This window comes from Neltuma alba, unplaced genomic scaffold (assembly GCF_004799145.2).
Source record: "Neltuma alba isolate B1F8T4 unplaced genomic scaffold, ASM479914v2 tig00000105_pilon, whole genome shotgun sequence".
Lineage (NCBI taxonomy): Eukaryota > Viridiplantae > Streptophyta > Magnoliopsida > Fabales > Fabaceae > Neltuma > Neltuma alba.
This window is the reverse complement of record NW_021631921.1, coordinates 480,376-507,043: the sequence shown is the minus strand read 5'-3', so window position 1 is coordinate 507,043 and position 26,668 is coordinate 480,376. Positions and strand designations below refer to the sequence as shown.

Sequence of the window (26,668 nt, the reverse complement as noted above, 5' to 3'; positions counted from 1 at the left end):
ATACTTCTCTAGTTCTAAGTATAAGACTCATTTTGTGATGTAATTAGTTATATTACAAAGTGGATCTCTCAGTTCTCAAAGCATCAATAGTTTGTTAGAGGCTGATAATTGCTGCTGTCATGCAGACTACATTTTTTCTTCTTTCTTTCACCTTTGCATCAATCTGCAAGGGGAAAAATAGAATCACAAAACATTAAATTTTGTTACTCTAATATCTGAACATAGCAGAGGCCCCAAAAAAACCTGTTATCAGAGCGAGAAAGCTGAGCCGAGACATTTGATCTTTCTTATTTTATTTTGGATTACGGAAAAAGCATTCTTTTCATCTTGATGATATCTTCATGAAACATTAAGTACGTAATTAACATACTTCAATTCTTCATAATGAAATTTTGAGTTAGTCAATTGATGATGATGAATGGCTCTCCTTTCAGGTTGCTATTAATACTAAATGGCAGAGGTGGGAGTGTCGTTAGCGGCGAAACTTGCTGAATATCTAGTGGATCCAACTTTACGGCGGTTGCAGTATTTGTTCTGTGTCGGCAAAATCACCAAAAACGTTCAGATCAGAAAGGAGGAGCTGATACTCAAGCAAGGAAGGGTACAGGAACGTGTTCAAGAGGCCATCAACAGGACTGAGAGGATTGATGGTGAGGTTGACAGGTGGAAGAATGATGTAAAGAGTCTCATAGCAGAGGTGGAGGAATTGGAGGACGAACTAGGGGCCAACAATGGCTGTCATCGACGATGGTATCCTACTTGGAGGAGATATTGTCTCTGCAAAAAGTTGGCTAAGACAACCCAGAGGATGATTGATCTAAACACAAAGAGTGATCGCTTCAATCCATTTTCTCATCCTGTTATTATTCAAGGCATAGAATATCACTCTTCTAAAGGTTTTATGTTCTTTGAGTCAACGAAAAAAGCACATGATGAACTATGGGCAGCATTGCAAGATGATGATAGCTCTATGATCGGGTTGTGGGGTATGGGCGGTTCAGGCAAAACCACATTGGTAAAGGAAATAGGAAAGAAAGCCAAAGAATCAAAGCTATGTGATGAAGTTATAATTGCAACAGTAACCCAAACTCTAAATATCAGGAAGATTCAAGGTCAAATTGCGGACTTATTGGGACTTGAGCTGAAGCAAGAAACTGAAGAGGGAAGGGCAAGAAGAATTGCATTGAAATTACAAAGTTCAAACAAACGAATTTTGATTATATTAGATGATGTATGGGATACGCTGAACCTTGAGGATATAGGGAATCCCTATAGGGATGAAGGTCCAAGAAACTGTAAAATTCTTCTCACCACACGTCGTCAAGAAGTGTGTACTATGATGGATTGCCAGAAAACAATTTCCCTGGGTTTGTTAACAGAAGGTGAAGCTTGGGATCTATTTCAAACTCATGGTAGAGTAGATGATGGTGTTAGAAAAGTGGCTCAAGAAGTTGTCGCTGAATGTAAGGGACTACCCATTGCAATTGTGGCCATGGGAAAGTGCTTAAGAAGAAAAGGACTTGATGAGATGAATGTAGTATTGCACAGGTTGAGACATTCAAAGCCACTTGATGAGGATAAAGCTTTTACTTGTCTCAAGTTAAGCTACGATTACTTGAGAAATGCAGAGGCTAAGTTGTTGTTCTTGGTATGCGCCATGTTTCCTGAAGATCATGAAATCGAAATTGAAGATCTTTTTAGATATGGAGTTGGATTAGGCCTATGCAAAGATGCTGACTCATTTGAAATAGCAAGGAGCCAAGTTAGAGCAGCTATAAATGTTCTCGTTGACTCTTCATTGTTGATGTTTTCTGTCAGCTCCAGAAAAGAAAAATGTGTGAAAATGCATGATATAGTTCGTGATGTAGCTTTATGGGTAGCAACTCAAGAGAATAGTACCATTATGGTAAACAATGGAAAAGAATGGAATAAATTGATTTCTGATGAAGTTATAAAAGATTGCTATGCTATATCTTCATGGTATGATGATGGTATATTATTTCAATTTTTGTCTCAACTGGGTGCTCCAAAACTTGAGTTTCTATTATTAGATTCTGTGAAACTTGTTGATGCATTACATGCATCATTTGAAGGCTCTACAGGACTCAAGGCATTGATTATGATGTGCAAGTATTTCCATAGGATTGAGCTACAACCTCAATCAATTCAACACTTGTCTAATCTTCAGACTTTGCGATTGCAAGGTTGGAATTTACGTGACATCTCTTTTGTGGTAAGCCTTACAAGACTTGAAATTCTTGACTTGCGAAGAAGTATGTTTAAAAGAATGCCGAATGGAATTGAAAATTTAAACAAGCTGAAGTTGTTAGATTTGTCATATTGTAACATAGGTGAATGTTGTTACCAAGTAATAGGAAGGTGCTCACAGTTAGAAGAGTTGTATGTTTCCACGCATTTTCCAAAGTCAAAAAATGCAAAATGCTATGAATGCCTTATGGCCCCTATTGCTTTGATGAAACTGAGAAGGTATAGGATAGAAATTGGGGGGCGTAACATAGGCTTGACACCTCAAAATGAAAGTGCAAGATATTTACGCTTTGTTCAGTTAAATATCGCCATGTTAGGTGTAGGAATCAAGGATCTTGCACAAATAGCAACTGCAATTGAATGTTATAAGCTTAAGGGAGGCAGCAGAAGTTTCATGCCTAATGTTGTTCAAGCTAGCGGAGGCATGAATGAGTTATCTAAACTCTATCTTAGAAGGTGTTCAGAGATGGAATGCATTGTTGACAAAATTAATGCTCATGAAGATGCGATTGCCCCAAGATTGGGTGAGTTAGTGCTAACAGACATGGATAATCTTCAACAACTACATCGTGGTCCTTCTTCTGTTAGCTTGTTCCAAAAGCTAGAAACACTAACTATATCCAATTGCCCTCAGTTGCTCCACATATTCCCTGCTGATTGCAACTTAGGCAATCTTAAGTTTCTCAATATTTTCAGTTGTCCGAGGTTGACATCTCTCTTCGCTATCTCTACTATGTGCACTTTGTTGTCCTTACAAGAGCTCCGAATAGAAAGTTGCGGTGAACTGAAGCATGCATTAGAGGGAGAGGGTGATGGTGATGCATGGGAGAATTCTAGATTCCCAAAATTGAAAATTTTGTCTATTGATAAATGCCGCAAATTAGAATCTGTATGCCCGGTCTTTTTAGCTCAAAGGTTTGTACAATTGCAGCGTCTATCCATAACAACTGCTCCTCAGATGAAATTTGTGTTCGGTGAAAATGCTGATGAAGAACAACCACTACGTGACCAAGATGAGATTCAAATAGCTCTTTCTCTTTTGGAATACCTCACACTGACAAATCTTCCAAACCTTGTCGGAATTTGCTCAAAGAGGTATCATCTACGGTGGCTATCTATAAAGACAATAGAAGGGGAGGATTGTCCAAATCTGGTACGTGTTGCCTCACATATTGTAATTTGATTTGCAAAAAAAAAAAAAAATTAAAGCTTTTTATATAATAAGATGTCTTTGTTCATGTGATTTAAATTTTTTTAGTAAGCGTTAAATATCAAATAGTGTTCAAGTGTATACATCTTGAGACATGATCCAGTCAATTAATTCATTCACATTCTTCTATTATTTAAAATAACAAATGAAATTAAAATATCTAAAATCATACATCATTCTTTTTGTGCATTTGAGTCTCACCCTGCTTTTGATTTGGAATTACTCTGCAATATGAAAATAAAAATGCAATTACTAGTAGCAACTTTGGTTTTAGATGTGCTCCATATTAAACAAATAAAATACAGGTACATGTAGAATTTTAATTTTGTTATTTCAGACATTCGATTTGTTTACCGTTTCAACGGCCCACCATAATCAGTGACTCTTATGGGTCCCTCGTTATAATTTTTCCTGTACTTCATTGATTGTGAAACATATGTATGTATATATTTGCCATCATGTATATTGAACCAATTGAACTAAAAAAATTCGTAACTTAACTTCAGTGTGTAATATTTGTTTTCTTATATATGCAAATGGCTGATCTTGTTTAATTTACCAAAAAATTGATGGACTGAGTCTATGTAAGAATGATACATGTGCATATATAGAATTTTAATCAATCTCAATTTATTGTTTTTTAGGAATTATGTTAATACATGTCATTTTCTTCTATTCTTTTTTCCCTCTTTCACAAAGGATTTGCAGGAACTTGAGAGCCATCCACTGAGGAATGAAGAACACAGGTCATTGACAACTATAGAAAGTATTCAACTTCATAACTGTGGAGTAGAATCCATTTCCCTCTATAAGACAGGCTCTGAAGAACAATTTCCAACATTTCAATCCCTTAAAAAACTAGTCTTGCGAAATCATGCAAGATTGAAATATGTCTTTTCTGCTCATATGTGTCAAAGTCTTCCAGAGTTAACTTCTGTAACCATATCTTGCTGTGAGGAGTTGGAGGCAATCTTTTTGGAGAATGAAAAGACTCAGAAAAATCTAGCTAATGCAGAATCCTGTCTGCCGAAATTAAAGAGGTTGGAAGTCTTTGAGTGCAACAAGCTTAAATTCATTTTATCTTTCATGATTGGTCCTACTGTCTCAATGCTTCCACAACTAAGCACTCTAACCGTATCAGATTCTTCTCAAATGGAAGAAATTTTCAAATGCTCAAAGGTTGAAGATCATCAGATTGACAGTAGTGAAAAGGAGATTACATTACCAAACCTGAAATCTATGAGACTTGAGAACTTGCCAAGACTTGTTAATGTCTGCCAAGGATTCAAGTTGCAGACAGGGGAGTTTTGCACACTTAACGTTCATGAATGCCCAAAACTTATGCCAATGATGGGTGCAACTATTGATTGGACTAACGAGGTAACTAATATTCTGCATTTGTAATTTCTCCATATTGCAAATATTTTTCTATGTTTTTTTTATTTGCAACATTAATTAAATTCATGCGGGCTGAATATTTAATACTTCGTTTTTTTTTTGTTTTAATGTTTTGTTTTGTTCATTTAAGCTCATGAACTGAGGTCTAATACATTCCTTTCTACATACAAAAAGCTGCTTCAAAAACGAATCATTACGCATTTCATGAAACAAACCAAACGAACTGCGGTTTAGTTTATCAACTAGTGACTATTTTGGTACTACCGATACAAATACGATATAAATTTTTCTTATACCATGTTACCTCACAATTAATGATAGTTCAAATCATAGAAGTTGAAGAGAAGAAGGATTTCGGCAATGCAGAGCATTATATATTTCCAGTTTTAACATGATTCTGGCATGTAGACAAGCAAGTGACTAAGACATCATATATTCCTGCATACAAATCTAAGTTACCAGTTAAGAACTGAAAATCTTAACTTGTACGAATAGATACAGATGTTGAAAGTATTGCAATCTCTTTCTTTTCATAACCTTTTCACGGAACTTAGAATATTTTATCCCCTCACCTTTCACTTCCATGTTATATGCAGCGACTCGTAAGGAAGTATGTGTTGAAATACAACCAATTAAATAATAATGAGGCTCTCAATCTTCCGCTTTCTGTTCTGAATGCTGGAGAACTTGATATTCGAAGTCCTGGAGTTGAACACAAGTGGCGAGTGATTGGTGATGATGAGCAAGAAGAAACCAATAACTCAGAAATGTTGAGATCAGAAGAACAAATGGCGAGAGGTCTTGTTCCCACGCAAGTTTTAAGCTTTCAACATCTTCATTCCTTAGAAGTAACTCACAATAAAAGGTTGAAGTTTTTGTTCACAAGAAGCACTATTGTCCACACCAGCCTTCCCAAATTGGCTTCCATAATCTTATCTGATTGTGAAGAACTGAAGGAAATAATTTCAGAAAATGAGGAACATCAGATCATGTCCAATGCTGAAGTTCACTTCCCAGAACTTAGGGAGTTGAAGGTTGAGAGGTGCAACAAGCTCAAAAGACTCTTCTCTGCATCCACGGGTATTATTCTTCCACAACTAGACTCTTTGTCAATAACTGAGGCTAATCAACTGGAGGTGATTTTTGGACATAGCAGTGAAGGTGATACGAACTCCAGTGAGACAATTGTGCTTTCCAGCTTGAGGATCATACGGCTAATAAATTTGCCAAATTTGATGAGTGTTTGTCAGGGGTTGCAGATGCAGGCGCATCTGAGTGACATCAGCATACGGAACTGCCCTAAATTTGTGGATTCAACTTTGGGAAGGGCTCTTCAACAATTGGGAACAATATTGGTATGAATGAATATTCCATATCATCTTGATTAGAGTCTTCAAAATTAGATGGAATAATATGTGATTAGGATCATCATATATATGTCATTTTGGTAGCCGTATAAATTATATAGGGAATTTATAAATTACAAGGAGATTTTCAAGGACGTGAAGAAGAAAATAAAATACTTGATGCATGGACACAAATAGAATTTCTTTCAATTTTACATCATAGTGGATGAAAATATAATGGAATATATATGTGTTGTGAGACTTCATTTCACGTTTTTTTTAATATTTATTAAATGTATTCTTTTAAAATTTTTCATATCAAATTGTGACTAGGAAATTTCACCCAAAAAAATGGCAGTGAAAGAATAATTGTGTGCGTGTTGATTCACAAACTATTTTATAGGAAATTAAACTCAATCAATTATAAATTGATTTTTTTCCGCCTGTAGCCATACACTGATGATATATAAACATTTGTACATCAGTAAAGAGCAAGGAGTTTGCTTGGTATGCTTACAATGTATCTAATTTTTTTAAATCCAAGTTTTAAAAAAGAAACTTTGAATACTCTAAATTTGATTGATGTGAATAAATTTGTCCTTTAAAAAAAAAGGGATTACAATTGCCACAGGTTTCAACGGAAGATTCAAATGTTCAAACTTTTTCAAATGGAGAAAAAGAATTGCCAGTAAATGAAGAAAAAGGGACGGTCGTGATCTCAAGAGTAGAGTTCTTGTATTTGGAGGATTCAATGAACCTCGTATCTGTATGGGAGAGTCCCAGTTTCATGGTCTTCCAAAATCTTAGGAGTTTATTTGTGAGTAAATGTAGAAAATTGAAGTGTATGTTCCCAAGCACTGTGATTAGAAGCCTACCTTGTTTGTGGTTTCTAAGCATTGAAGAATGTGAAGAGATGGAGGAAATAATGTCATCAGAAGAAGAGCATTATCGCTTTCCAAATGCATCCTCCTCTAATTCCTTTTGCTTCCCGAAGCTTCAACATCTTACAGTCAATAGATGCAGAAAGTTGAAATGGCTCTTTCCCTCTTTTCCCTCTACTCGCCATCTTCCACAGTTGCAAGATCTGACCATTAAAGAGTGCTTTCAACTAAAGGGACTTTATAATTGCAACGAACTTGAAATCGAAGAGGAAGGCTTCATCAACAACAACATGCTTCCAAAGCTGAAATATCTTATCGTTGAGGATTGCTCCAACTTCTCCGAAACCACACTTGCTGCTCTTCAAAGGTACGCACATTATTTATACTATCCACCACTCCTCTACCCATATTTTGAATTTCGCAACTTGAAAATTTTGGCCTGGCACACCATACCAAATTTTTATGTATTTTGAATTTTGAATTTATTTATAAACATAATTATAGTAAAGGGCCAAATTCACAAATTAATTATTTAGAATGCTTTTAAGTTTACAACTCGCACAATGCATGTTCACCAGTAGAGAGTCAGCATTTACTGTTCACATAATACAAATTAACAACTAATTAAAAACAGATTTAACATCAACAGATTCTTCCTTACTAATGTACCATCTCCTCCATGATCCATTTTCTTGTCAAAAAGATGTATTAATGTACACATTTTGGAAGAAGGAGAGAATTAAATGGTTTTTTTTAAACACATGCTGCATGTTTTCCTCAAATCTATTCTTCACTCTACTAAATGTCTATTATAAATTGATTTTGAGATTGTCATTCTTCTCATATCTGTGCAGTCACGCAGCGACAATACGAAGAAGAACAAGAACAAGAACAAGAATATGACGACGACGACGACGCTGCTTTATTTGGATTCATTTTTCTCATTTTTATTTAAATACTTTGATTTGTTGTCAACAAATGAAAATATTAATTTCCAAAGTTTCAATTAAAACTTTTGCCAATATATGAATGATCATTCATTCATTTTCGGTGCAATATTTTTTGTGGCGCAAAATATATGAATTTTTATGAATAGTTTTTTTTTTGTGGCCAGAGTACTAATACTTTCTGTATATCAATCAAATCCCTTAGTGGAGTCAGGGTTTTCGCCCCTTTTCTTCTCTCCTAGGGTTTCCCTTTGTGGGAGACTGTTTCTCTCTGTTAGTGGAAGCTCTTCTTTCGGCGCCTCTCTTCGGCATCTACCGTGGGAGATGACGTCTGGCGGTGTGTGTGGGTTGAGGGTGTGTGTGTGTCGTGGTCTGTGTTTTTTCGAGCTTATTAGGAACAAAATGGAGAAGCATTTGTTTTATAGATCTGAGAAATTAGGACCGAGAGTTGATGGCCAAGGCAGAGCCAAGTTAGTTGAGGGCAAATCCCTAACGGAAAAAATGTCGGAGCGATGGAGATTGAGATCATCAAAGGTCGTGATGTGGATATTAAAGAGTGGTGAGGATGATCGGCTTGTAAAAGCCGGCATCTCACTGGTAGAAGAAATATTCAGAAGCAATCTCTACTGTAATAGCATCAATCCGAGTGCTCTGTTTTTCTGATCCAAAGATGGTGAGCGATTCAAGGTTAGGTTGGAGCTATCTTCGTGGCTTATGCATTCGCTGACTCCAAGATGGTACTGGTATAGTGATGAAGGCTTTCTGAACCTAATGTCCCTAAATTATGCCAATTCCTGCTTGGTCCTGATTTATTTGTTGAAATTTTGTATCATCTTGATGAGCAGGAACTAGTTGAGGAGAGCTTCTGAAATATATAACAACTATCCTTTACATGGGAAAGAAATGGAAGGAAAGGAGAGTCGAATGAGGCTAGATTTGATTTGGAATGTAATTATCCATCTATTTGCTATCGTTTTAGCTCAGAATCTAATCTAGTCCTTTTATGTTGATTATGAGGAGAGTTTGTGGCTGCAATACTGCTTTCTCACTAACAGATCATGGATCTGTCATGGAACTAATATTATTTGCACGAAAAGAAATTATGCAAACTTGGGACATGTTGTTCTAAAGAAGCAGGATGATTTGAGATGGGTTCCACCTGGAGAATATGATTGTCTTTTGATGTCTCTGGTTTTATCTTTGGTTATAAATAGAGTGTTGCGGTTAGACGTTGGTGCTCTCAGGCTGAATGATGTATGGTCTAGTTGCTGTAGGCTGCTTGTCCTGGAGGTCTATTTTGGATTCCGATGCATTCCTTCCTCTCTTGTTTCAAAGGAGTGGATTAAAGCTGCGATTAAAGATGCAGCATTGGCGTCAAAGAAGTTGGGCTCTTTTGTTGAGCAAGTCTCAAGACTAACACCTTCTATAGCCGTTTTATTGTTCGTTGAAGCATTGGAAGTTGGCTTGCATTATTTAGCTGCAGAGTGTTCCATTTTACTTTCATTTAGAATTCTTGTTTTGTGTTTTGTTGTTGACACATTTTGGCCTTGGAGCCAGTTTTTTTTTTTTTTTCCTGGTTTTTGTGATGATGTTCTGTAGACTCTTTTTTCTTTGAATGATATGAATACATTTCTTTGGGCAAAAAAAAAACTTTGTTAAAAAAAAATGCTGTGTATAAAAATTTGCGGAGTACCAGTATTTTTTATATATGCACTAAAATTTATTATCTCCATCTTGTCGATAAAATTTTTAATGGAGAACATTTCATAATTTTTCCCAAGGAAAAGCTACCATTTTTAGGAAATTTTAAATTAATTTGGACATAACGAATTAGTGTCACCTGATTCCCCTCTTAGATCCTTAGATTATTAAAAGTGAAGGTGTACACTTGTCTCTAAATTATTTTTTTAAAAGTAATTATTATTAAAAGTATCAAAATAATTTTATTTAAGAATTAAAATAATATAATTTTTATCATTCAAAATGCATTCATTTTAAAAATTAATATTGGGATAAGGAAGAGTCATTTTTTGGAATTATATATATTAATATTTATCCCTTATTTTCATATGAGATAGAGTTAAAACATCAATTTAAAATTTTCAATGATATTAAAAAAATTGAAAACATAAAAATTAAATCATCATGGTAATCATAAGATCAATAAATTATATAAAAATATTAATCAAAATAATAAAATAAAATACTTAGTATTAAATATTGAAAAGAAAACTTAAATATATATATTTGGGCTAGGTTAAACTCTCCCTTGTGCCAGCCCAGATAGTAAATGAATACAAAGAAGTATTGCAGGGACTTAATTTCCTCTAACATTTTTCCTGTTTTCCTAATTCTTTCCTATTTCCACAACCATTCTCTGAAGCATTTTGATTCATCCGTTAAGTAGGCCTCAAGATTACTAATTTAATATTTAATTATGGATCTAACATATATAACTAACTCCAAAGACTACATTTTGTGATAGAAAACGACATTAGTGGATGGTAGAGACGGATGGTACGTAAAGATGAATCTTAATTATTGTTATTAATATAGGCTTCTGAGCAAGTTAGAATTAGGTCATGAACAATCTCACACTCATGGAACAAGAACAAGAACAAAATTATGAAAGAAAAAATAACAACACTTCTACATCTCACAAGTACAGAAAGTCCTAGTAGTCTTAGGGAGTGTTTGGATAAAAACCAAACCATGGTTTCAGAAGTGCTTTTACGGATTACGAAGTAAATATGTGGAGGAGGTTATCTCGTTTTGCGGAAAAGTGCTTCTGAAACCACGGTTTTGGAGCACCCAAACAGAGCCTTAATCGTGATTGTTCTTCTTTATGAGAAATTTGCCTGTAAGTCCACAAGTAAGAGCCTTTAGTAGGAATTCTCTTTACATATTGAACTCCTTCTGCAAAAATCACACCCATGCCCATATGCGAGTGAGACTCTAAGTGACAATGGAAGGCCCAAACTCCTGGGTTATCTGCCTTAAACCTAAGGGCAGCTCAATGATGAGGAAATCTAACTGCCGTATTTCTTGATGGAGGGTTCTCCAAGTTCATCATCTTCTTAATATCCTCTTTCTCAAGTCTCTTAAAGTGTGCAAGCATGTGAAAACCATTATTAACGGGTAATCTATAGCTACTTTTATAAGCATTTTTTCAGTAGACTTTATGGGCGACAAATGAGAAATCAAATCGGTTATAATAAAATGATGGATGAAGCCAAAAAGGAAAGTCTTATGTCATTCTATCATTTAATTATGTCGTTTGATGAAAAAGCATAGCGCACTCCTTTTATTCTTTTTATTTACAAAAACTATAATCGAAATAAATAAAATGTAACAACAATAAATGATCTTTTTTGATGATACATATATACGCAAGACATGATGAAGTGGAAACTGTCAAAAAGCTTCACAGTCACTGCTTAATTGTCGGTCATGAAGTGCCAGGCAAGGTCACTGATGCCCAATGTTGCAAAATTTTCGTGTTTTATTTTTCATGTAATAAAATTTATAATAACCATTAATTTCATAGGAACCTTAAAGCGGATTATAGATCTGTAAGGTGCGGATGATATTGCTTAGCATACTTACGGAGTCCTGGAATAATTGAACAGAATATGTTATCTTAGTTCATGCAATGCCTCAACGTTCGAGGCAACTGATTTGCAAGAGGCAGATTAATTAGAAGATAGATAACTAACTTTCTTAATTTTTATGAATTAGTTATCTAGATCTTATTCTAAAGATCAAAGATAGTACATTTTTGCCTTTGGTATAGTGTGTGATTGGTCCTTTCAAAGAAAGCCGACGTAAAAAAAATACATAGTATTTACAACATGATGTCAACTGCAAAAACTAGGGTAAGTCCTTTTTTTTTTTTGTGCATGTCTTTTAAATTTAAATGTGTAAATGAGTCTATATATTGTCTAAATTGCTTTTCATTTTGTTTTTTTTCATTTATGTACTATCCTTAATAAAAAATATAGAAAAGTACAATTACCTTTTTTTTTTCTCTTAATAACAGCCACATGCTTTGAGCCGCATTTATTCATTTTCAATACAGTCTCAGAAGATAGATTTTAGATCAAAAATGTTATTAAAAAAAAATTTTCCACATAAATATTATTAAATTTAATTGATGTTACTTTCAAGTTTAAGTACAATTAAAGAAAATAAGCAAAATTGAATTTAAAGGGACATTCTTCGCTCTGGTAAACCAATATGCAAAAGTAAGAACAGTGGTCCACTCCAATAGTTAAAAAAATAAAAACTGCATCTTGGGTACTGGGTGCACGTTCTAAGTTTTAAGTGATGAATGTCTCGAATGCATCTGACAAAATATTTTATGGATACAACTTAATCCAAATTTTAAGTCCACGTTGCTATTATCAAAATTGAAACTTGATGAATTTGCAATTAAATTTAAGAATAAAATATTCTAACTATCTTTCTATTTTATTTTAATTATACGAACCTACTCTCTATTTTAATGACATACATTTTAGTTTAAATTATTAATACCGTTAAAAAAAATTCTGAAAAGACTCTTTGAAGTATACTTTTAATTAAAAAATATATTAAAATAAATCTGGTTTATTACTTTACCATTCATTATATTAAATCTCTAGTTTATCTTTCACAATTAATGTTTATTAATGATCTATTTAATATTTTTACTAAATTTACTAAATTAAAACTTAACTTTGTTATAAATATTTTTAAAAAAATTACAACACAATTAATTTTTAATAAATAAATGAAATTATTAAAATAAAAATTTGTATTTATAAAATTAATTAAATGTATGATATGTAATCGATTTAATAGCCTGACAAAATGTATATACCTTTACGAAAGCATATTTAAAAACTATGGTTGAGGTTTTACACTAAAAAGGTAGTATTTTTAGAACTTTTTTTATCTACTTTGACTTTAAAACTTATAATTTTAAACTTTGAAAGTTTTATACGATATAATAATACCTGAAATCGTACTACTGTGATCTAATAGCAACAACAATTTATCAGAGCTGTACAGATGTTTCTACAGAAAACTCTACTTTCCTGTTTCAGCTCTAATAAATCATACTTGGTAAATCCTAAACCATTCATACTATAGATAGGTCATTAATATATGCATATATGTATGCTAAGTACCCAGTTATGGTAAGTCACCCCCAAAACACTACTCCTTATGAAGGTACATACATCCCATAAGTGGAAATTACATAACCTCACAAAATGAAATATAGGCATCACAAAAGGAAGGGGGAAACAAACACAAAAACATTGCAGATTAATTAACCAACTAAACACTAAGCTCTTCTTTCCTTCCACCTTAGCTAAGCTTCCACCAGCTTCTCTTTTCCTTTAATGAATTGGGCCCTATGGTTAAATAGAAAGGAGGGGTGAGATTCAAAGAATCCCAGTAGCAGTAATCATATTTCATATATTATGCATGGTATAAAACTGAGCATGCAAAATAAGCCATGGAGAACAACACCTTACAAAATAACTGAACATGCAAAATAACACCTTACAAAATAGAAAGGAGGGGTGAGATTCAAAGAATCCCAGTAGCAGTAATCATATTTCATATATTATGCATGGTATAAAACTGAGCATGCAAAATAAGCCATGGAGAACAACACCTTACAAAATAACTGAACATGCAAAATAACACCTTACAAAATAGAAAGGAGGGGTGAGATTCAAAGAATCCCAGTAGCAGTAATCATATTTCATATATTATGCATGGTATAAAACTGAGCATGCAAAATAAGCCATGGAGAACAACACCTTACAAAATAACAAACACAAAAACATTGCAGATTAATTAACCAACTAAACACTAAGCTCTTCTTTCCTTCCACCTTAGCTAAGCTTCCACCAGCTTCTCTTTTCCTTTAATGAATTGGGCCCTATGGTTAAATAGAAAGGAGGGGTGAGATTCAAAGAATCCTAGTAGCAGTAATCATATTTCATATATTTATAAAACTGAGCATGCAAAATAAGCCATGGAGAACAACACCTTACAAAATAACTGAACTGAATAACTAACTGAGGCATATTCACTGTCATTTAACTGAATCTCATATAATTGTTGCACATAACTGAGTAACTGAGCAGTTGCTAACTGATTAACTGAGATTAACTGATCATATACATACTGATTAACTGAACATCTGCTAACTGATAACTAAATAACTGAGTAGCTACTATCTGATTAACTGAATAACTGTGCAGCTGTCATCTGATTAACTACATAACTGTGCAACTATTAACTGATTAACTATTAAATGCGCATATATTGGATAGCAAAATGCATGCACATGGCCATGGCAATAACTGGTAAGGCAATTTACATGTTCTCATGCTTAACTATAGCATTATGACATAAACAGACATGCAACCAAAACAAAACATATAAAAGAATGACTAAAACTACCTTCCACCTGCTCTCCTGTGCGGGTACCTTGCTCTTTGTTTCTTCTTGGTAAGCTAGGATGCCAATTAAATCCTAACATTACAAGTACATATATAGGATGAGTTAAAATTGGGATTATGATTAACCCATAACTAGCTAAATCTTTTTATAACCCCCGCTTAGGTGTACTCTCTTCTCTCAAGGTGGCACTCTCTTTTCTTAAGGTGGCTGGTCATCTTGGCCCAAAATTTACACTTCATCCACATATTTCCAAAGATTTCTAACACTTCCTCTTTCTTATATTTCTCTTAACTTCCTATTCTATTATGATTTAGCTAAGACAGTACGATTTAACTTAGTTATTAGCTCTTCATGCTCCTTAAACAATTGCTTAGCATGCAAGAACACAAAACAACAAACTTAAATCATCATTCAAATACTCTTCGATCATAAATAGCTATGTAGAATATTAACTTGACATTTAGAGATATTTAAAGGAATTTCAAATTAGGCACTCAGGTTTAGTTCATTCTTATACATTTCACAAACATGGATGGTTTCATCAAGCATTTCGGTTTCTTTTATTATCTGTTTTGAACATTCAATCTCACTCACATAGCTAAGAATAACAGTTTAACATCTAAACATATAATTCAGCTTATGGCTTTATCACATGTATTGATATTAATCAACAAGGAGTTTTTCAGCTAATGACCCCTAAGCATTTAATTTAACACGGACCCATAACATATAAGGTAATTATTCACTAATTGACAGTGTCAATCATCAACTTGTACAAAAATATTTCATGACAATAATATTCAATTTCAGCAACCAGAAAACATGAATAAGAAAGTCCATTACACGCATCCCTATAGACCACCTTGCATTCACTTGCTTTACTCATATTTTTACAAGTTTATAATCAACTTTTAACCACCAGACGTTTCAAACAGTAGCACTATATAACCTGAAAATTATTTTCTAGTTTCATAACATAGGCATGCTTCTTTTAATTCTTTAACCATTCAGTCTACACAGAACGGCTCCCCTGAAGATTTTAGCTCTTATGTCGGATATTAAACCATCATTAAAGAGTCTCTAGACCCAGCTCATAAGTTATTATAATGGCTTAATATTCAGAAGTATAAACCAGCAAGTTCTCATACATTATTCAGTTCCAATTTTAACAATATATCATATAAACTACAACTCAACAGATTCCAATTTCAAGAACACTGTTTCGATCATTGTTTAAGCATCCTTAAAACATACTCTAACGCCTTGAATCTCTGGTTTAACATTCAGAAGCCCCAAACAATAATTTATAATCAGTTTTCAAACTCAATAATCCTAGTCCCATGACTCGTGGCAACATACAAGCATACAATTCTTATTCAATCTCCCTGTTCCAGCATTTTCAAATCCCTTTAGAGACTCTTATTTAATATCAATGACAGCAGTATCACATTTAAATCACTTCCCCTTAGCTCAATCAAGAAAGAACCCGACTGCAAGTGTACGTTTGCATTTATAGATCAAAATAAGGGAACTTACAGATAATCGGCTTTCTTACATAAAGCTTCTATTTTCAGCAATTATATAAATATATATACAATTCTTATTCCTGAGTCAACTATTCTTTTAATTTTTGAAAATCAATAATGCTGGCACAAGAATTCGAATGTTTCCTCCATGCGAGGAGCTACAGATTCTCAAATCCAAAAACCAATGGCCAATGAGCGACATGCAACCACATAAGAGACATCAAAACAAAGTCACTGATTTTATATCAATTTTATTTTTCAACTACCCAAGCTTTAATCTTCACCAAATCGGTGATTTCTCTCCCAATTGAACCCATCTCATCGGTTAATGACAATGATTCAGAGGAAGGAAATAACTCGAACAATACGAACACACACACACACACCCAAACAACAAGCATCGGGTTTCGTAATCACAAAACAGAATCAATCCAACACATGCAATGCTAAATATTAACTTAATCTATCTTTAGTTATAGTTTCGAACCTTTAATCATCATTTTCCCCTCACTCAGAACCAGAATTCAATCACCCCTTTCGTACTGAAATCATCTAATCGAAGAAATAAAAGATGGGAGAAGACTTAGGGGTCCACCTTGGTTCGAAAGCCGACTTGCGCGTAATCTATCTCCTCCCCGAAAGCTTCCCTGCTTGGATCTCCCTCTCAGTGTCAGCTCTCTTTCTCTCACTCTCTCTCTCGTTCTTAGTCTCTCAATCGGCCTCCCCACTGTCTCTCAGACTCTCACTCTAATATACGCCATCAAGCTTATTGGATACGATACTTGTCTAAGAAAGAGAAGGGAAGCTTGTTGAAGGAAATCTGATGCAAGGGAAACAGGTGGCTGAAGGTAGTGAAAAGGAGGCAGAAAACGTGCCACGAACGTGAGAATTTGGGAATGACCATCGTGGGGAAAGACGTGTATAATTGGGTAAAAGGCCAAAAAGTTATTTTTCCCTTCACAAGATAACTGTTATCTCAATTCTCTCTTTTCTAAATTTTTACTTTAATCTTAAATAGTTTTTAAAATTGATCTTCAGTATTTTGTAGGAGTTTTCTTTTTTTTAGTTTCTTTGGCTTACTAAATAACTTTCTTAAATTTTAGAGGCTGAAGATTAACCTATAACTATTTTTCTTGAATTTCTCAAGAAAATAAGCCTTTTATTTAGGAAAATAGATTTTAAACTATCTCTACCTTTTTATTTATCCATAAATACATTTATCTCCCAAAATAGCCATCTATAATTTTTCCTTAGTTATTTTAGGTCACTATATATTTTAATAATTATTCCTTCTTTATTTTCCTATATTTCTTACTCAATAGTAGACTTTTATAGAATAATTATTTTCTTGAGGCCTTAACTAAATATTTATGCCTCTTAAACATCTTATAAATTTGTAGCTATAAAATTTGGGATATTACACAAAAAATATTAAAAATATGTATTAAAATTATTTTTAATTTTAAATAAAAATATATCATATGTGATTAAATGATAATTATTAAGTAATATTTGCATTAAGGAGAGGAAGGTCAACCTTATGATGTAACAGTCAATTAAGGGTGGAAGTTGAATCTCAAAATTAAAAAAGAAGATTTGTGCAACATATATTTTGATTTTAAGAAAGGTCATATATAAAATAAAAGAAAGGTTTCTGTAATTCAAGTTAAATAAAGGAAAATTGATGTATTTTACTCTAAATTTAGATAAATTAATTAAGCTTTCTTCATACTCAATCGAGTTTTACTAACAACATCACCACAACAGGACATGTGAACGGGGCCATAAAGAAAAGAGAGTGCCAAATAATGGAAAGATAAGATTAGAAAATGAGAAGATATGAAAGAAATCCAAATTAAGTTTTTTATATTTATAAGTTAAATCCTCATATTTACAAGTTAAAAACATAAAATTTGTAAAAGAAAAATAAATATTTTAATACCATGATAAACATAATTTTCTCAATAAATAGTTTTTTTCTTGGGGGGGACTGTTGAGAGACTAGAGTCCAATGGATCGATGTATTGGGGCATAAGCCCATTAAGAGTTCATGTTTGTAGTATAAGTATTGACAGATTACTCAATAATAATTTATTGGTCTTTTTTCACCAAGTCCAATATCTTGTTATGCTCTATTTCACATGGTATCAGAGCTAGAATCCAGTGATTGAGCCCATTTGCAAGGCGAAAGTCGAAGGCCCTATTGCCTCCTCGCTAGAAACCATCACAGTGTTGCAATGCAGTCATTTCTGCAGTACCCGAAACCCAAATTGTGAACTAACAGGGTTTCCCATTTCGTTTTGTGTCAGAAATATTGACATCGGCACTATCAGAAGTTCTTGGCCCATTGGGACTGGTCTGTGACAGTGCCATTTCAATCTCTCCCCGTCTCCTCATCAAGACAGATCAAGATTTCACGATCTGCTATCTTTGAGATATTGAGGATTTTGGCATTTGCACTCTTGTCATTTGTTACACAAACAGATCAAGATTCACGATCTTCCATCACTGAGATTTTGAGGATTCCGGTGTTTTCGATCTTGTCATTTGTCATGCAAGTGAGTCACTTGCTATATTTTCCCAGAATTTCTCTTCAGTCATACCAATCATAAACGCACCCAAGACTCTCTAAGAACTCATTACGATGAGTGAGAAGTTGACTTCTAATGCTTCAATCATCAACACAAATCATCCGCTCTTCTTGCATCCTTTAGACACCCAAGCCACCACTTTAGCCCCCTAAGTCCTCACTAGCTCCAATAACTATGTTATTTAAAGCAGAGCCATGTGTCTGGCATTACAAGGTAAAAATAAGCTCGGTTTCATTGAAGGCACCTACACTAGGACCAGTGAACCGCACCATAAGAAACAGTGGGACCGCTGCAATGCGGTGGTTCTTTCCTGGCTCATTAATTCTGTGGACAAGGAAATAGCCAATGGTATAGTATTTGCTGATGATGCACACACGGTATAGGATCATCTCAAAGAAAGATTTCACAAAGTTGATGGTGCCAAGGTTTATTCTCTCCTGAAAGCAATTTCCTCTATAACTTAGGAGACTCTCACAATATCTGCATATTACACCAAACTCAAAGAGTTATGGGATGAATATGCGTTGTTAGTACCATTGCCTCCCTGCAAGTGTGAAACTACCCAAGAATATATCAGAATAGTGCAGTAGCAACGTCCTTTCCAGTTCCTTATAGGATTAAATGACAGTTTTCACCAAGCCCGATCACAAATTCTACTTATGTCTCCATTACTGAATGTTAACCAAGCACACGCCATGATCTACCAAGATGAAGACCAGCAACTCATATGCTCACATCAATCCTATAATCCATTTGAGGCAACTATTGTTGCAACTAGAGGGGGGAGATTAGGTAGAGGACGTGGTAGAGGAAGATCACAAGATGAATGTAGCCACTGTCATTGCCGAGGCCACAAGAAAGAGCAATGCTTTAAGTTAGTTGGGTATCCTCCTAACTTCAAAGGTCGAAGAGTTTTAGTGCCTCAATTGAACCAAGCAGTAGCAGAATAGAAATCCAATTCATCTGCAACTTCAGATAGCCTTGGAAGGCAGCCTACATTGAGGAAATAATCAGCACAGCTGACTACATTGAGGAACACATTTATGGTAATATTAATGCGCTTTCCTCTGACCTTTGTAAACCCATTGGATATTAGATTCTATAGCAGCATATCATGTTGTTAGCAATCTCACTATGTTAGATAGTGCTACAATTTATTCTGGACCCCTTAGAAAAATCATATTACCAAATGGTGATAAGATCACAGTAACACATACTGGCACAGTAAAACTTTCTGCTAACATTACATTATCTGATGTTTATTATACCCTTGCGTGCTGCTATAATCTCATCTCTATGTCTAGATTAACTAAGGAACTACAATGCATTCTCTTTTTATCCTGAGTTTTGTACATTGTAGGAGATTTTAACTGGGAAGTCTCAGGTGATTGATAGAATCTGTAGTGGACTATACTTGATTGGCAAAATTTTAAACTTGGACAATGTTCTTATGAATTTTCAATCCAATAGAACAAAGAAGGAGATATCTCAACTGTGGCACTATAGGCTAGGACATGCACCTTTAGAGGTCCTCAAGCATCTAGATATGATAAAGAAAGATATCATAGATTTGTCCAGTTCCAAATGTGATGTTTGTCCTCTTGCTAAACAAGCAAGACTTCCCTTTTCTCATTCTGTTTCTGTTACTTCTTGTTGCTTTGAATTGATACATGTTGATACTTGGAGTCCCTATGGGTAACCTACTTATAAAGGACACAGATATTTCCTTACTATTGTTGATGATTTCTCCAAACGTACTTGGACTTTCTTGATGATCAATAAAAATGATAGTTTTCAGCTGCTGTTAAACTTTATGACTTATGTTAGTATCCCATTTTCTACTGTGATAAAACGAATAAGAACTAACAATGGGTTAGAATTTACTGATAGTAAACTGAGATATATTTTTAATGAAAAGGGCATTATTCATGAAACAACCTGTCCATACACACCACAACAAAATAGGGTGGTTGAACATAAGCATAGGCACCTACTCAATGTGGCCAGAAGTCTTCTTTTCCATTCTAGTATTCCAATTAAGTTCTGGGGAGAAGGTATTAAAACTGCTTCTTATTTGATTAACAGAACCCCTTCAAAAATTCTGAATTACAAAACAACCTGAAGTGAATCATTTGAGAGTATTTGGTTGCCTTGCTTTTGCTGTTATTTAAATTTCAACCTAGGGCTAAGGCATGTACTTTTATGGGATATCCTGCTAATCAAAAGGGATTCTTATTATATAACCTCAAAACCAAGACTCTGTTTGTAAGTAGACATGTAAGCTTTATGGAAAATAAGTTCTCTTTCAAAGATGCCTTGTCTGGTAATTTAGAGAATGGAATTAGTAAATCTGTTTCAAATTACTTTCTATATGATGAAGATGTCCCCATCAAACCTAATCCTAAACAGACCAGCACTACTGATGATCCTGATATTACTGAATATAATGATGATCATGATGATGAAGTTAATGTTGACACTAAATGCCACATGGAAGGGTCACATATACCCACCAGAGATAGAAAATCTCCTGCTTTGTTGAATGACTATATGTGCTTGGGAGATGTAGTGACTGCCAAGTAGAAGGTAAAATGTAGATATCCTTTACATGAATATATCACTTATGCTCATGTTTCTACTGATTATAAACGATATTTGATGTCCACTGACAATGTTGTTGAGCCCTATAGCTTTGAGTATGTAGGTACGGATCCCAAGTGGATGAGTGCCACGAGAGATGAGATGAAGGCACTGGAACAAAATCAAACTTAGGAGATTGTGGATATTCCAAGAGGTAAAAGGGCTATCAGTTGTAAGTGGATCTTCAAAGTTAAATATAAATCTGATGGTAGTGCTGAACGGTATAAGGCCTGCTTAGTGGCTAAAGGATATAGTCAACAAGAAGGAATCCATTATTTTGAGACTTTTTCTCTAGTTGTCAAGATGGTTACCTGTTAGATGTATTTTAACTCTTGCACCCATGCATTGTTGGCATTTATTTCAAACGGATGTCAACAATACATTCCTGCAGGGGGATCTTCATAAGGAAGTTTACATGAAAATCCCTCAAGGATTTGATCAGTTTGCAAGCACCAAAGTATGTAAACTAAACAAATCTTTATATGGCCTCAAGCAAGCATCCAGACAATGGAATGCAAAGCTTACTGAGGTTTTGATACAAGGGGGTTTTGACAAAGTAGATATGATTATTCACTCTTTGTCAAACAAAACAAACATGAGATTACTATAGTGTTGGCATATGTAGATGATCTTGTGGTTGCTGGAAATAGTATTGACAGGATTAATGACATTAAAAATCATTTACATCGAAAGTTTAGAATTAAAGACTTAAGAGAGCTTAAATACTTTTTGGGGTTAGAGTTGGCAAGGTCTAAGAAAGGCATCATTCTTAATCAGAGAAAATATGCTTTAGATCTCATTTCAGATGTAGGTTTAAGTGCAGCCAAGCCATTAAAAGTTCTTATGGAGAGAAGCATCAAATTGTCAGGTCTAGGAATTCAAATGAAGTCCAGTAAGGCAAACAGAAGAAAGTAAAAGGAACCAGCTGACCTAGATCCTCTTCTTCAAGAACCTTCGACATATCGACATCTAGTAAGTAGATTATCTTATCTCACTATGACTCGACCTGACATATGCTTTGTTATGTAGGCTCTCAGTCAGTTTATGAGTGCCCCACGGAAATCTCATATGGAGGCAGCAACACGAGTTGTGAGATACTTGAAGGATAACCCTAGATTGGGAATATTTCTTACTGCAACAAGTAGAACAGACTTGGAATGTTATGTAGGCTCTGATTGGGCGGCTCATCATGCTACAAGAAGATCAGTAACTGGCTTCATAATTAAATTTGGTAGATCTAAAATTTGCTGGAAATCCAAGAAGCAGCCAACAATGTCTAAATCCTCAGTTGAAGCAGAATATCGAGCTCTAGGATCAGCCGTTTCTAAAGTTACATGGCTGACATGTATGCTCAAGGATCTAGATGTTAGAGGAGTTGAGCCAGTGAAGGTTTACTTTGATAGTAAAGCTGCAATTCATATTGTAAGCAATCTCGTTTTTCATGAATGCACAAGCACATTGAAATAGATTCTCATCTTGTGCGTGAAAAACTACAACAAGGAGTCATTGATTTACAACATGTTAATTAGTAGTAAGAATCAATTAACAGATGTTTTGACAAAAACTCTAGGTAGTGAAGATCATGAGAGATTGATACGTAAGTTAGGTGTTGTTAGTTTGTTTAGCCCCCAACTTGAAGAGGGGTGTTGAGAGACTAGAGTCCAATGTATTGATGTATTGGGCCGTAAGCCCATTAAGAGTCCATGTTTGTAGTATAAGTATTGACAGATTACTCAATAATAATTTATTGGTATTTTTCCACCAAGTCCAGTATCTTGTTATGCTCTGTTTCATAGGGACAAGATAGAATCAGAAAATGGAGGAGATAGCAAAGGGAAAAGAGACGTTGAAATGCGTTCTTTGAATTCAAAGTAGTCCTCTTTATTTTATTATCCCTATCGCATGGACTCAAGTGCCGATCAATCAAGAGCTAAAATTTTAATATTTAAAAATAACGAGTAGGCCAGATCACAATAGTATGTATGTGATATGCAAAATTCGAATGTGAAAGCTCATCTCCTTATAAACTAAGTGCTTAACAAATTTAAAAAAAAAACTAAAAACTTATCAATAAGAGTCGATTTGAAATGACACTACACAAAATGATATCGTCTTCGTTAAAATTTGATTTGAAATTACTGATATTGCATAGAATACCATGCAATAATTTTTTTAATAATAATTGCAAATGGAGTTGATTAATTGATATAAACCAAGTTTAGATTCCAATTTTTTCATTAATAAATCATCTCATTCTTGATATGCATTCTCCAACTATCAACGTGCATGGAGATGGCAAGAGCTTTAATTTATGGTTGATTCATCAGTTAATCATAAGCTCTAAGGGAATCTCTCACTAATTTCAACTTAGGCAACCTTAAGTTTCTCAATGGGCACATTTTGACATCTCGTTTTCCCAGATGTGCTCCATTAAAGCAAAGCTACAGTGAATGGAAAAACCTATGTGTTTTCTCATCCCAAAATAAAGAATATATTACTACGTACCTTCAATACTAAAAATAAGACTAAGAAAGCTACTTTTATTGAAGATTTTGCAATAATCTTCTTTCTGAATTTCTTTTCAATCCCCCTCCTTTTCACATTATCTGTACTTGAACAATATTTTCTTGCCTTTTTTTTTTTTATCAAATTAAGAAATGAACTTCCACAGAGATAATATTTTTCCCTACTCTTGACAAATTATGAAGAACGAATACGCTAAGAGACAGTCAAGTGAGGATATATATAAATGAGTATATTCAGCCACTTGTACTATATAGTGATTTCATATGATACTAGTTAAGCAAATAATAATACGGAGGCTAAATTGGATAATTTTCAAGTCGAACAGAAATAATTTCTTAACCTTTGAATTTTGGGAAAGGGCGGCGCGTTTTGTGGCTCTGCTGTCACTCCCAATTTCCAAGTTCCAATTAGTTGACCACTCAATTTCTCTCCAGATCTGGTCATCGCAGTGCCATTCTGATCTTCTCACTCTTGAAAATCTGCAAGCCAGGACTGAAAGTTCAAATTCATCACAGGTATGAAGCAATATCCTCCTCCTGATTCAGAGTCTCATTTTTTCCAACTTTAATCTTCTGGATTTTTCTATATCTGTTTTGTTTTACCATTGTTCTATTTGCTTTTCCACACATAAGCATCTATCTGTGATCTCTCCCAATTCTCAAAGTATAAATAACTTCTTAGTTAGTAATAATTACTGCTGCCATTTTCAGACTACTTTTTTCCCCCCTTCTCTTTCACTCTTGCAGCGTTCTGCTAGAAAAAAACAAATCGTAGAACAATAAATTTTGTTGCTCTAATATCTGAACATAGCCGGGGCCAAAAAAAAAAAAACTGTCATCAGAGGTAGAAAGCTGAACCAAAAAAATTATCTTTCTTAATTTACTCTGGATGGGTAAAAAAGTTATTCTTTTCATCTTGATGATATCTTCGTGAAAGACTAAGTACGCAAGATGCTTTAAAAAATTCTTCAAAACAAAATTTTGAGCTAATAATTTAATGATGATGACGATTGGCTCTCCTTTCAGCCTGCTATTAATATTAAATGGCAGAGGTGGGAGTGTCAGTAGCTGCAAAACTTGCTGAATATTTGGCGGATCCAACCCTACAGCAGCCAAAATGTTTGTTCTGTGTCAGCAAAATTAGTAGAAATGTTGAGATCAGAAAGGAGGAGCTGATATTATAGCAAGGGAGGGTGTAGAAACATGTTCAAGAGGCCATCAACAGGACTGAAAGTATTGATGATGAGGTTAACAAGTGGAAGAATGACGTGAAGACCCTCAGAGCAGAGGTGGATAAATTGGACGAAGGACTAAGGGCCAACCATGGCTGCCTTCGAGGGTGGTGTCCCACTTGGAGGGGATATTGTCTCTGTAAAAATTTGGCTGAGATAGCCCAGAGGATGACTGATCTAAATGCAAAGGGTGATCACTTCAATCCATTTTCCCATCCCATTATTTTTCCAGATATAGAGTATTACTCTTCTCAAAACTTTAAGCTCTTCAACTCTACGAAAATGGCTTTTGATCAGTTGTTTCAGGCATTACAATATGATGGTGGCTCCATGATTGGGCTATGGGGCATGGGAGGTTAGGGAAAACCATCATGGTGAGAGAAGTGGGAAAGAAAGCTAAAGAAAGCTAAAGAGTCAAAGCTTTTTGATCGAGTTGTGTTCACTACAATTTCTCAAAGCCCATACACAAGAAAAATTCAAGACGAAATTGCTGACATGTTGGGGCTTAAATTGGAGGAAGAATCTGAAACGGGGAGGGCAAAAAGAAAAGCACTACAGTTACAAAGTGGTGAACGAATTTTGATAATACTAGATGATGTTTGGGGTATGCTGAATCTTGAGGACATTGGTATTCCCTTTGAGGGAAATCATCAAAGAAGTTGCAAAGTTGTTATGACCACGTGCTGTCTTGATGTATGCACCTTGTTGGGATGCCAGAAGATAATTCAACTTGATTTGTTAGAAGATGAAGCTTGGACTTTGTTTCAAACTCATGCTAACATTGATGATGCTGTTAAAGAAGCTGTGGTTTGAAGATAACTGCTCTTAATTTGTCGTTTTGGGATTTTTCCAAAAATTAACCGAATTAATGCAATATAGTGCACAATCTGGGTCGTATTCACTTTGAGGAGCCGAAAATGAAATTAAATCCTAGTAAATAAATGCAAGTAACCTAAACTATAAAAAAAGATTTTTGATTTGATAATTGCTAAGTAAACACCTTAAATTAAATTGAAATTAAAATACTTTTTTTTGTTTTTATATAACAATTATTAAAATGAATGAAGACTGAAGAAATGAAAATGAAACACACAAATAACAATGATAATAATCAATCTTCCAATTCAACAACGCAAGTAATCCTCGCTCCAAAAGATACGGGAGTTAAAACAATGAATTTAGAATTATAATTAAGCTTTTAATCTAACAACTAAGCCACCTCGAATTGCCACAAAATATTTTCCTAAAATCCCAATTTACTAACTGCAACCAGAATAGTAAAATGAGATTAAGGATGCTAAAAACCAATGCTTAATTAGAACTCTTAAATCCAAAACAACAGAATTAAAGCCAGCAATAGACAATATGATCTAAGATTTCAAGCCACCTCAGAAAATCACAATATATTAAATCCAAAATCAATACAAATGTCATAACCACAACATTATAATTGAAATTAAAGCTATAAACAGTCTAATATCAAATGCTAAACAATAATCCAGTCCCAATAATCTCCAAATATAATTAGATTAAATAATAAAAGATTTTCTAATAATCAAAATAACTATCCTAAGACCTAGAAATTGTTAAATAATTATTAGACAAGAAATTAAAACAACTAAAACTGATTATTAAGCTCTAG

General features: G+C 34.3%; 1 protein-coding gene across 1 annotated transcript; it reads left to right on the top strand.

Annotated features, from left to right (window-relative positions):
* The first annotated feature begins 451 nt into the window (after positions 1–451).
* LOC114735322 (disease resistance protein At4g27190-like) lies at positions 452–26,668 on the top strand. The gene is made up of 5 exons (XM_028923327.1): positions 452–3,421; positions 4,187–4,858; positions 5,473–5,724; positions 9,915–9,924; positions 26,628–26,668. The coding sequence occupies exons 1-5, from the start codon at positions 452–454 to the stop codon at positions 26,666–26,668; spliced, it is 3,945 nt and encodes a 1,314-aa protein (XP_028779160.1).